The 12,556-nt window shown below is 43.3% G+C and overlaps 1 protein-coding gene across 1 annotated transcript in view; it reads left to right on the top strand.

Moving 5' to 3' along the window:
- CIT (citron rho-interacting serine/threonine kinase) overlaps nt 1–12,556 on the top strand; it is a 164,514-nt gene that overhangs the window by 16,468 nt on the left and 135,490 nt on the right. The window contains 1 exon segment of the mRNA XM_082417032.1: nt 4,499–4,600. Within this exon segment, the coding sequence (XP_082273158.1) occupies nt 4,499–4,600 (102 nt within the window).

The following is a 12,556-nucleotide window of genomic DNA, read 5'->3' as shown; positions in this document are numbered from 1 at the left end:
TTTTGGTTACTGTGATAAAATACATGCAACATAAAATTTACCATTTTAGCCATTTTTAAGTGTACAGTTCAGTGGCATTAAGTACATTCACAGTGTGCCACCATCACCGCTGTCCTTCTGCAGAACTTTTTCATCATCCCAGATAGAAACTCTACCCATTAAATAGTAACTCACCCTCCCCAAGAACTGCTTTTCGGAGTCACAGTTTAATTTGTGAGACGTTTGGGGATCATGTAGGCTTTTGGAAGAAGGAGGTCAGGATCTGGGTCTGAGTGCTTAAGTGACTTCGTGTGGTCTCCAGTCAGAGACTCAGCGGAGGGCAGGAAGCTGCTTGTCGGCATCCAGGAAAGCTGTGGCGTGCGTTCCGGAATGAAGTGTGGGCAACTTCACGGAAAGGACAAATGACAGGCCGTGGCGAATCATTCGGAAGAGAGGCGTGGAAGGTGCTCACTCAGCCACTCAGCACCTAACAGCCACCTGTCATCAGGCCACACCTGCTGAGCACCTGCTGTGTCTGGTGTGTTCCTAGGTCCTTGGAAGAGGCCTTAGATGTAGCCTTGTGCTGCTTATATTTCAGGTGGGAAATGATGCATATCAAAGGAAGCAAATTCAGCGTCTACCATACTGCAGGCAAGTGATAGAGACACTCACATAGGTGTGCGTTCCTCCAGGTGAATGACTTGAGATGACCCCTTGCGAGGCGTGGGCTGGGGGATTTAAAAATCGCACACACCCGGGAGCTAATTAAACCCACCCACCCATTCCTTACCTGAGCCACGGTGAGGCTTTGGAATTGAAGGGTGTGAGAAGAGAAGTCAGCACAGGGAGTTGGGGGAAGTGCCAGAGAGGAGGTGAGAAGAGGTAGCATCCTGTGAACAAGACCTGTCACCTAGGAGAAGCCAGCAACCCCACCCAGAGCTCCATGAAAACTGGAAGAGGTCCTCAGAGACCTCTAATTTGTTTTAATAGACGCTTCAGGGGTCAGACGAGGCGTCGATGATAAGTAAGTGAAGATGTAGACCCTTCCATTCAGCCAGCCTTCACTGAACACTTTTTATGTGCCAGGAAAAGAGAAGGATCAGCAAATCCCACACGGTAGATTTCGGGGGTTGGATTGGTGTTTCCCAGATGTGTTAGAGGTTAAACTGGTGGTGTGCATGATGATTTTGGGCAGTACACGGACAGAACTATTTTAAAACATTTAATAGTTTAATATTAACTGGCATATCAAAACCTGGCACTTTGACAGATGTTACTGTTAGAACGAAATGGAAGAAGGTGTATTTAAAATTAAATTACTTGGAAGCAGTCACAAGTTTATACAAAAGTTGCAAGTACAGTGTGTCAGTCAAGGTTCTACAGTATATATATATGATACATGCTATCTATACACATTGACTATACATACATGTACACATTGACTATACATACATACGCATATGTGTATGACTTACCTGACTGTGGGCGTTAGGAAGGCTGAAATCTGTAGGGCAGGTCAATAGGCTGGAAACTCTCGGGCAGAAGCTGGTGATGCAGTCTTGAGGCAGAATTTCTTCTTTCTCAGGGAAGCCTCAGTTTTGTTCTTAAGACCTTTCAACTGATTGGATGAGGCACACCTAAATTATCAAGCATAACCTCCTTTACTAAATTAACCACCGCCTACACAATAGCCTCACGGCAACACCTAGATTAGTGTTTGCTTGAGTGACTGGGTGCTAGAGCCTAGCCAAGTTGACACACACAACTATCACATATAGTATCAACAGCTTTCTTTTCCTGAACCATTTGAAAATCACTCGCCAACCCGATGCCCCATTATCTCCAGGCACTTCAGAGTACATTTCCTATAATAAGGACGTTTTCCCATGAATGACAACACAACCATCAAAATCAGGAAATCAACCATGATAAAATTACCACCATCTAACCCTCAGGCCCCACTCAGGGTTCACCAGTTTGTTCCATGGTCTTTTAGAACAAAAGGATTCACTTCAGGATCACACGTGGCATTTCGTTGTCCTGTCCCTCTAGTCTTTTCAGTCTGGAACAGTCCCTTAATTTCTCCCGGACTCTCATGACCTTGGCGATTCTGAAGATTATAGGCCAGTTATTTGGTAAAATTTAGATTTGTCTGATGTTGCTCATGCTGAGATTCAGGTTCAGGCAGGATTATCGCAGACAGGATGCTCTGTTCCTCTCATTGCATCCCAACAGGTGAGTCTCAATTTCACTTTGTCAAATTCCTGAGGATGTCACTTAGGTATCTGCCACACTTCTCCACTGTGGAGTTACTCCTTTCCTCTTTGTAATTACATACATATATTTTGGAAGGAGATACTTTCAAATTATGGAAATACCTATTTCTCATAAAACTTTCAATCCATTAATTTATTTATATCTGTATTGACTTGCATTTTCCTGTCAGTGAGTTACAATCCATTCCTGTCATAATATATTTTTATATTCAAATTGTCCCCAAGTTGGCCAATGAGAGAAAAGGGAACCCTCTTGCACTGTTGGTGGGAAAGTAAATTGATACAGCCACTATGGAGAACAGTATGGAGGTTCCTTAAAAAACTAAAAATAGGGCTTCCCTGGTGGCACAGTGGTTAAGAATCTGCCTGCCAATGCAGGGGACATGGGTTTGAGCCCTGGTCTGAGAAGATCCCACATGCCACGGAGCAACTAAGCCCATGTGCCATAACTACTAAACCTGTGCTCTAGAGCCTGTGAGCCACAACTACGGAGCCTGCGTGCTGCAACTAATGAAGCCCACGCGTCTAGAGCCTGTGCTTCACAACAAGAGAAGCCACCACAATGAGAAACCTGAGCACCGCCACAAAGAGTAGCCCCTGCTTGCTGCAACTAGAGAAAGCCCGCGCGCAGCAACGAAGACCCAATGGCAGCCAAAAAAAAAATTAAAAAAATAAATAAATAAATAAATAAAATTTAAAAAAAAATACTAAAAATAGAATTACCATATGATCCAGCAATCCCACTCCTGGGCATACACCCAGAGAAAACTATAATTCAAAAAGACACAGGCATCCCAATGTTCATTGCAGCACTATTTACAATAGCCAGGTCATGGAAGCAACCTAAATGCCCATCTACAGACAAATGGATAAAGAAGATGTGGTACATATATACAATGGAGTATTACTCAGCCATAAAAAGGAACAAATTGGGTCATTTGTAGAGACTTGGATGGACCTAGAGACTGTCATACAGAGTGAAGTAAGTCAGAAAGAGAAAAACAAATATCGTATATTAATGCATATATGTGGAATCTAGAAAAATGGTACAGATGAACTGGTTTGCAAGGCAGAAATAGAGACACAGATGTAGAGAACAAGCGTATGGACACCAAGGGGGGAAGGTGGCGGTGGTGGTGGTGGTGGTGGGATGAATTGGGAGATTGGGATTGACATATATATACTAATATGTATAAAATAGATAACTAATAAGAACCTGCTGTATAAAAAATAAATAAAATTAAATTAAAAAAAAAAGAATCTCTTCAGGTTGGCTTTTGTGCCCTTTTGACATATTCCAGATCTTTGAGTTCTGTGCTGCTTTCTGATACAGCAAGATGTTCAGGCTCTTACACTTTTACTTTACCTGCCCCAGACCTGCAATCAGTCATTTCTCCAAGGACCTCTGTTTTTTTGTTTTGTTTTGTTTTTAAGTGGAAAATGGTATTTAGAGGACACGATCTGGGCACTAGGTGTTCTGATTGCTATTGGGATGTCATTGCTCCCAGACACCTTTCAGTGGACAAAGCCAGGGAATACATGTACATGTATGCAGTATACCTACGTTCACACACACACACACACATTTACATCTCTGTTTATTTCTGTATCTATCTCTATATGTTGAAAACCATGTGTTCACATCAACACTTCCAAGTCCAATCCAGCTTCACAAGGTTCATTGTGATTCTCACACTTTCCATGTTTGTAACTCTCTCCTCTGGTATCACCCTTAATATTTTTTACTTATTTTATGCACCTGTGTCCATCCAATCTACTGTCTTTGCTGCTGCCCCCTCCCCGTGGTAGGTTCAGATGCCCTGCTCAAGGCCATCCCTACACGTGATGACCTTCCTCACCCTGCTTGGACCAGTCACCCTGTTCTGGGCCACCGTGGCTCTCCTTGCCACCTGTCATGGATGCTTACCTGGTGATTCTTCTCCATCTGATGGCTTTAGGACTGAATTGCTCAGGAAGGGAAGGTAAAGAGAAAGAGATTTAGATTTAAAAGTAGTGAGTTGACTTTAAAGAAAGACGTTAAGTAAATAATTGGACACATATTTTATGGATCTGGCAAAAATGGTGAGCAAAGTAGGCAGAAGAATGAGATTTGTGGAATGTTGGGCTAAGTGATGGCTTTTTAAAAAAAAAAACAAAACTAGAATTATCAGTTTAAGCAAAGGGCATTTTCCCCGTCACACTTAGTTCTTTATAATTGTCTAAACAGTTTCTTTTCCCCCTAGGTTTCATATTTTGAGGAAGAACAGAACATATTATCTCGGAGCACAAGCCCTTGGATCCCCCAGTTACAGTATGCCTTTCAGGACAAAAATAATGTTTATCTGGTGAGTCTTTCCATCTCTCTAGAATTAGCCTGGTGTTGCGATAATCAGAGAATACAGCTGTGGAATTCAATGTGGTTCTTGCCCACGTGGCCCACGACACCTCTCATTATTTCTCATGCTTTCCTGACTTTCAGGTGTCTTCCTGTTCTTCTTGTCTTAAAGAGGAAGAACTAACCCATTTAGAAAGAGCCTCATTTATTGCTGGATATTGTAGCTGTGGCTCAAAGAGCAATAAGGAGAAGTCATTTATTTGAGAATAGTCTGCTATTTCCTTTAACAGAATCTTACTTTAAATTTTAAAAATTGAGATAATGCATAGTTACTATAAGAAAATGCAAATGCTGCAGAAATGTATGAAATAGAAGGGAACATGCTGTACCTTTCTTTCTAATCCCTTTCCCCAAGGAAACAAATGTTAATGGTTGTGTATGTTCTTTCTGGCCCTTAACCATGCCTTGTGGAAAAAATATTTCTATGTCTATGCGTGTAACACATGTATATAGTTTGTTTTACAAAAGTGGTATATTACTGTCTACTTTGCTCTTCAGCTTGCTTTTTGCATTGAACAATTTGTCCCTGACATCTTTCCATGTCAGTACGTGCAGATCTGCTTCATTCTTTCGAGCAATGCCATGGTTTTTCCTGATGTGCATGTAGCATAACTTACAGAATGCTAAAATTCATTTTGGGGACTTGTTTAGGTTCTTGGGGGTTTAGATTCCTAAAATTAAAAAGATATCCTAAAAACAACTTTTGTTCTTGATTCAGCCCTTAAAACAAGACTATCCTATTACATTGAATGGAGATAAACTTTTGTAAAGCTCACGTCAGAGAAAAGGGTAAGAGAGAGACGGATTCCTATTTGTCTTGAACCTCCACTGGGCATTTTGGGGGGACTTTACCACCTTTATTTCTGCCCTGGAATAAACAGTTTATTTGCCTTGGACCCTAGCCTTACCCAGCCTTCTGAGCAAGGACATTCTCACACAGATGCACTGGGAGACCGGCCTTGCGCTGACCAAGTGCTCCTTCAGAATCAACAACACAACTGTGGTCTCTATGTCCTGAAACTTCCTTTCCTTGAATATTGTCTTGGAAGCTTTCCTTCCTTGACACCTGGGGCTTGGAGCCCTGACCTTTACTAATGACCTTGGTGTGTTTCTAGGCTCACTGGTGTTCTAGGACATTTGCTGCATACATAATATTTGTCTTGTGCTCTCTGTGTCTTGCGGAGCACCTTGTATTTGGGTGTATTAACAGATTTATTCGTTAGCCTTCAGAAAAGTAATTCCCTTGACACAGCAGGCTCTTTGTTTGTTTGTTTGTTGTTTTGGACATTTTAACTAGAGCTCTGCAAATGATATAGAACACCAGCGTGTGAGCATAATGTTAGTTTTTGAGCCCACACAGCACACAGACCATCCTGGAGCTAGGAAGGGCTCTGGTTTTTGGCAGAAGTTGAGACTCCACAGTTTTCTGGTCTGCCTTTTGCTCTGCTCTGAAATCTTACCGTTCTCTTCCTCTGAGTCGAAGAGCTCAACCTTTTTGATCCAATCTCATGCAGCTTCTTGAGAATCGCTGATGAGATTCTCTGATGAGATTTGGTCCAATCTCATGCAGCTTCTTCTTCATAAAAGTAGCACTGTTGAGGTGCTTTGGGACTTTCACACCATGATGGTCAGTTTTGGTAGAGGTGATGGCAGATTCTGAGCGTCCTACGTAAAGGAACTCAGGTGAGTGAGGGCTAGCGGTCCAGTCCCAAGTGGCAAGCTCCTGCTCAGTTACTGCAGGGAAGCCACCCTCTGCTTGTCTCCGGGGTGGCCAGTGAGGATGATCAGTGGGGCCCTAGGAGCAACACTCGTAGTTTTTTTCATGTTGATTGTAGTTGGTTTTTTTCCCCCGCTGCTCAACAGTTTTCAAAGCATATCTCTAGGAGGGTGATATTTGGGCATTTTGAGAATTTTAAACTCTTCGGTGTCACCCTTTTTATCCATACCAATTGGCCTTGTCACAGTGGTAAGGACCATCTCTTTCTTTTTCTTAATTGTGGATTTGACTGCTGTGGACTTCTGCTTGGATATAACTTTTCTGGAATACCTTGTAGATTGGGAATATCTGCCATTCCTCTGCTAGGACAGGCTTCCATCTGCAGGGGGCTTCCTGTTTTGGGTCTTTGGGCTGTGGGGCTTCCCTCTGGATCTTGACACTGGCATTGGCATCCTTAGCTTAGGGTGGTCTTCTCAGTTTTTCCACCCACCATCTTGGGAAATGGGACTGTTCTCAAAACGAGTGTTTTCTTGTATTCTGGTTGCCTCAGCACCTTGATACCTGGCTGCAAGGAGATTTTTATACCCTTCTTAAGTAGCTCAATTGGGTATTACCAATGGGGTCTTGTAATTATTTCCTTGCCTGCATTCTCTTTTCCAGTACTTTGGAATAAAATGCTTGCTAAGGGTACTGTTTTCATATGAAAAATCCAAACTTAGCATAGGAATTAAGGTATGATGATAGATCCACCATCTCTTGTCTGCAATTCTGAAATACCCAGTACTCTGGAAAACCTCAAGTTATTTTATTACTTATTTGGCAGCAAGACCTGACTTGAGCTCTATAGCAAAACCTGACCCGAACTCTTATTCATTCCCTTTAGTGTGACTGTTCATCCATTTTGCTGCAAGTTATGAATATGTTTGATTACAGGGTGATATCCCAGGGTGTTGCATAATACAAAGCATGTGCAACATTGTGCCCTCCTAAAATCTGAATATTTCTGAATCTGGAGACACATTCTGCCTGTGGCAGGATAAGGGCACTGTACGTCTGTATTTGCGTTGTAATACTGAAATTCCACTGTGCCTCTAGATCATTGAACCTTTGCGGTTTGGGGAAACACAAATCGTAGTAAACTCCCCTGGCAGTTAAACATTAATTTGTAATGCAATTGTTGTTTAATTGAAGATACATTCTTTCTTTCTTTCTTTTTAATATGATTGATTTTATTTTATTGATTTTATTTTTATTTTTGGCTGCGTTGTGTCTTTGTTGCTGCGTCTGGGCTTTCTCTAGTTGCAGTGAGAGGGGGCTGCTCTTCGTTGCGGTGCACGGGCTTCTCGTTGTGGTGGCTTCTCTTGTTGCGGAGCATGGGCTCTAGGCACGCGGGCTTCAGTAGTTGCAGCACATGGGCTCAGTAGTTGTGGTGCACAGGTTCAGTAGTTGTGGGTCGTGGGCTCTAAGGTGTAGGCTCAGTAGTTGTGGCGTATGGACTTAGTTGCTCCACAGTATGTGGGATCTTCCTGGACTAGGGATCGAACCCATGTCCCCTGCATTGGCAGGCGGGTTCTTAACCACTGAGCCACCAGGGAAGTCCCCAAAGATACCTTTTATTTATTTATTTATTTATTTATTTCAAAGATACATTTAAAATCAATGACATAGCAGCACTATTTACAATAACCAGGACATGGAAGCAACCTAAATGTCCACTGACAGAGGTATGGATAAAGAAGATGCAGTACATATGTACAATGGAATATTACTCAGCCATAAAAAAGAATGAAATAATTCCACTTGCAGCAACATGGATGGACCTAGAGATGATCACACTAAGTGCAGTAAGTCAGACAGAGAAAGACAAATTCCATATGATATCACTTACATGTGGAATCTAAAAAAATGGTACAAATGAACTTATTTACAAAACAGAAATAGACTCACAAACTTAGGAAACAAAGTTATGGTTACCAAAGGGGAAAGGGGAGGAGGGATAAATTGGGAATTTAGGATTAACAGATACACAATACTATGTATAAAATAGATAAACAACGAGGACCTATTGTATAGCACAGGGAACTATATTCAGTATCTTGTAATAACCTATAATGGAAAATAATCTGAAAAAGAATATATATATATATATATATATATATATATATATATATATATATGTATATGAACTGAATCACCCCGTTGTACACCCGAATCATTGTAAATCAACTATACTTCAATTAAAAATAAATTAAAAATTTAAAAATCAATGAAAGAAATAGGATTCCACTTCCTGTGTATTTCTCGATGCGATCTCTTCTCTCCAGTGCTGTTTTTACTGTGGGAGTGCAGGCCGCCATCTTCCTTTGCCCGCATTCCTGCAACAGCCTCCTAAGTGTTCTTCCTGCCATCTGTCTTGCTTTTCCCCTAGGTCTTCTCCACACTGCAGCCAAGCCATCGCGCTGTTAAAACCCTTCAAGACTCCCTGCTGACCCCTGGATGAAGTCCAGACTCTTCCATGTGGTTTACAAGGCCTTTTCCTCAGACGCCTCCAGCCTCAATGCTCACGTCTCTCTCCTTTCACTTTACGTTCACCCTGAGCTTCCTTTGGTTCTTTGAACTTGCCTCTGACCTTTCTCCGCACTCTCCCCTCTTTCCACGTTTACCTGGCTAACTCTCATTTCTCCTTCTGGGCTTGGGACAGATGTGACTTCCTCCAGAAACCCTTCCCGGATCTTCTGCCGTGGGAGGGGCTCCCTTCTGCTGTGCGCTCAGAGCAGCCTGTACTTCCACTTCGTGAATGGGGGGCGGTTGCCTCCACCAGGCTACTCTCTCCACCAGGAGAGTGACGATTTCTCCCTTGCTTCCAGTAGAGCTTCCCCAGGTTATTGCTTAAGACATATTTATTGGGTGAATGCATGATTAATTTCATAGAAATTTGATTTACATACAAATGTACTCAAGGTATTATGGAAATTGTATTATGTTAATAGTGTGAGTTTTGCTCTCCAAGTATGTAATTGAAGGCAGACCCAGTGAGATTTTTAAAATTTGGATTGCAGTGCAAGGAAATTGAACTTGGATCCTTTTGAGTTTTGATGGTTAAAAATTGCCCATACCATAGTTGCATACCAATGAGTGTGGCTTTCCAGTTTTTGCTACAGAAAATCATAGCAAGGTCCGTCAACGTCTGGTTCCATATAACAAGGCGAGTCGTGTATTCTAGCAGGTGGCCCACGGAAGTAGTACTTTGTTGATCTGGTTCATGATGAAATCTGTTCAATTCTGTTTAACAGATGCCTTCCCCAGTGTCCTTCCATGAAGGAGCTGATCTCTACAAAGAAAACATTGTTCTGCAACTCACCACTTGTAGTATTGTTGTAGCTAAATTCTTTGTGAGATTCGTAAAGCTTCCTGGCTTTGTGCTGATATTTTTCATACTGTGGATCTTTTCAGTCTGCCCATGCTCTGAGCCTGTTACTGCCTCACGAGTCTCCTTTCCCTTCTGGGACCTTACATCAGCTTCCCTCTGTTCATTCCCAAAGTTTTTTCCCCCAGTTGCACACAGGGATGTATTAGTTAAGGTATAGCCTAAGGTCATGTAACAGAGAGACCCCCAGCAGGGTGGGGCCACCCTGTCATATGTGATGGTTCCCTCCTGTGGCTTCCTGTGCTTTAGGATGTTGTCCTTTTTGACATGCTTGAAGTTGGGCCATTTCATGTGTGTGTTGCACGTGGCTGGGAGGAGAAAAGAGCAGAAAGGCAGAGGAAGCAAATTCCTTCTGCACCGGATGATGTGGAGGTGAGACACATCACTTCCTCTCACATCTTGTTGACCAGAACTTCGTCACATGTGTACGTGTCTGTACTGTCTCGCTGCATGGCCTATATCCAGCTAAAATTCTTATTACTGTGGGAGAAGGGAAGAATGTATTGGGGGGATAAGTTAGAGTCTGGCACAGAGGTTAAAACAGCTACTTCTGTAGATAACAGATGGGGTTAGATGCCAGGCCCCCAGCTCCACCTCTGGTGGTCTTCCTTATTACATTTATCCTGACACATCTAAAACTGTTTCTAACACAACTGTGGTTCTATTTCCTGTCTTGCTTTCAACCACAGTCATGCAATTTCATGGATACTTCCCTTCCTATGTAGGAGTCATTTGGAGGTGGACTTTTTCTAGGCAGTGACCCCATGGCCTGTGTGATCACCAGTCTCTGCTGTCGTTGAGGGTGGGAGAGAGTTAACGAATAAAACTTCATTGTTTTTTGTTTTAGTGAAATACAGCAGCTTATGATCATTGTGACAGCGAGACGTGCTGTTTTGATCTCTTGGGTAAGATGATCCAGTTTTCAGGCATGTCTCAAAACTCACCAGTGTTGGCTGCTTCACAAGCCAGCTGCCCATCAGAAGGAAGCTGTTACTTAGAGTATAGGTTCTTGTTTTATTCCTGTACCTTGCTTGGTCTCTCTGGAGTCATTGGCCTTTCCGGCTTCAATTTTCTCATTGGTGAAATGAAATATTAATACGTGTTATTGACTCCAATTCAGTTGCTGAGTGTGTCATTGCCTCAGGGTGTTCTTTGAATTATCAGTGCCTTTGAAGTATTTGTTTTTTTGTGTTGGTCTTTTGAGGCATATTTCAAGTGAGTGCATTTATTTATTTATTTGTTTAAAAATATTTATTTATTTATTTTGGCTGTGCCGGTCTTTGTTGCGGCATGCGGGATCTTCGTTGTGGCATGTGGGCTTCTTAGTTGTGGCATGCAGACTCTTAGTTGTGACATGCGTTCAGGATCTATTTCCCTGACCGGGGATGGAACCTGGGCCCGCTGCATTGGGAGCGCGGAGTCTTACCCACGGGACCACCAGGGAAGTCCCCCTCCAGTGAGTGCACTTAGAGCCCCACCGTTTTGGGGGCTACAGTTTTCGTACGTTGTCCCTGTTTGCCTGGCCCACCTTCAGAGTTGCTGATCCGGTGGGGGTGGAGGTGGGGCCCAGGAATTTGCATTTCTGACCAGTTCCCAGGTGATGCCGCTGCTGCTGGTCTGGAGACGCCACTTGGAGAACCATTGTCCTGTAGCCGTAGCTAGTTTCTGGTTACTGCTTCTTGCTTCTGTTTCTGCAGTAATAGTGTGCACACCTGAGACCCCTTTCCTTGCCCTCTCAGGCCAACGAATGGTACCTACTCCCCCGCTGTTACTAGTCCCGGGGTGCCTCAGCATCCCGTGTTCATTTCCTTTAACCTCACCCACACCTTTACAAATAGCCCTTTCCTCAATTAATGTCCTCAGTTACCTAGTTTGAGTGTGCTATTTCTTGCCAAGACTCTGGATGATTTGATGCTCAATGAGGATTTTTTTGAATAGAAGGATGACTCAGGCTGGGATTCGTATTTTCTGAAATAAAGGGCCTTCTCTCTTTTTCTCCTGGTCACCTTGCCCTTCAAACAGAATAATTTAGGGTTTGTGCCAGGGGCCACTCTGCTTGGAGTATCCATTCCCTCCTCCCCCGTGCCAAAGATCAGGAAGACTGGGCAGGGTGGGTAATGATGCCAGTAACATCCTTACATTTTCATGGCACTTTCAGTCATGCTGATTGTAGTGCAGGCATTTCAAGGACACGTTTCTAAGAGGTGGCCAGCACAGTACGCCTCTGATGACGCCAGTATGCGAATTGGGATAGAACGCTAAAGAGCTGTTGCATATCTACCCCGATACGCACACACATACATGCAAGCATGCGTGTGTATGTGCATGCACGCGCACACACAACAAATACACACATTTATCCTTTGTTCCAGACACAACACAACTGGTGGGAATTGCCATCCCAGCACTCGGGGTATAGATGCAAACACCAGCAGAGAAGCTGCCGCTTCTTCCAAACCGAACACATGTAAGATTTGCCCTTTAATTAGCATCTGCAGCTGCTGCCATCAGAAGGGTCTGTCTCTGTTGGCCGGACCGTCTTTGCTTTAAAAGAGCAAGTCCATTATACTCCAAGCCAGGCTGGTCTGTCAGCTGCTGTGCTTTCTCTGCCATCTGCAGGGTTGTCACATTGTTCAGGGCTGTTACACTGTAGGGCTGTTTTCTGTCTTCTCACCTCCCTGGTCTCTGATTACCATGCCTTGGTGATCACTCTTGGGGTGGCCTGCAGGGACATCTCCCGTCCTTGCAAGGATGCAGGCTCG

This window comes from Balaenoptera physalus, assembly GCF_965194825.1.
Source record: "Balaenoptera physalus genome assembly, chromosome: 12".
Lineage (NCBI taxonomy): Eukaryota > Metazoa > Chordata > Mammalia > Artiodactyla > Balaenopteridae > Balaenoptera > Balaenoptera physalus.
This window is presented reverse-complemented; position numbering and strand designations above follow the sequence as displayed.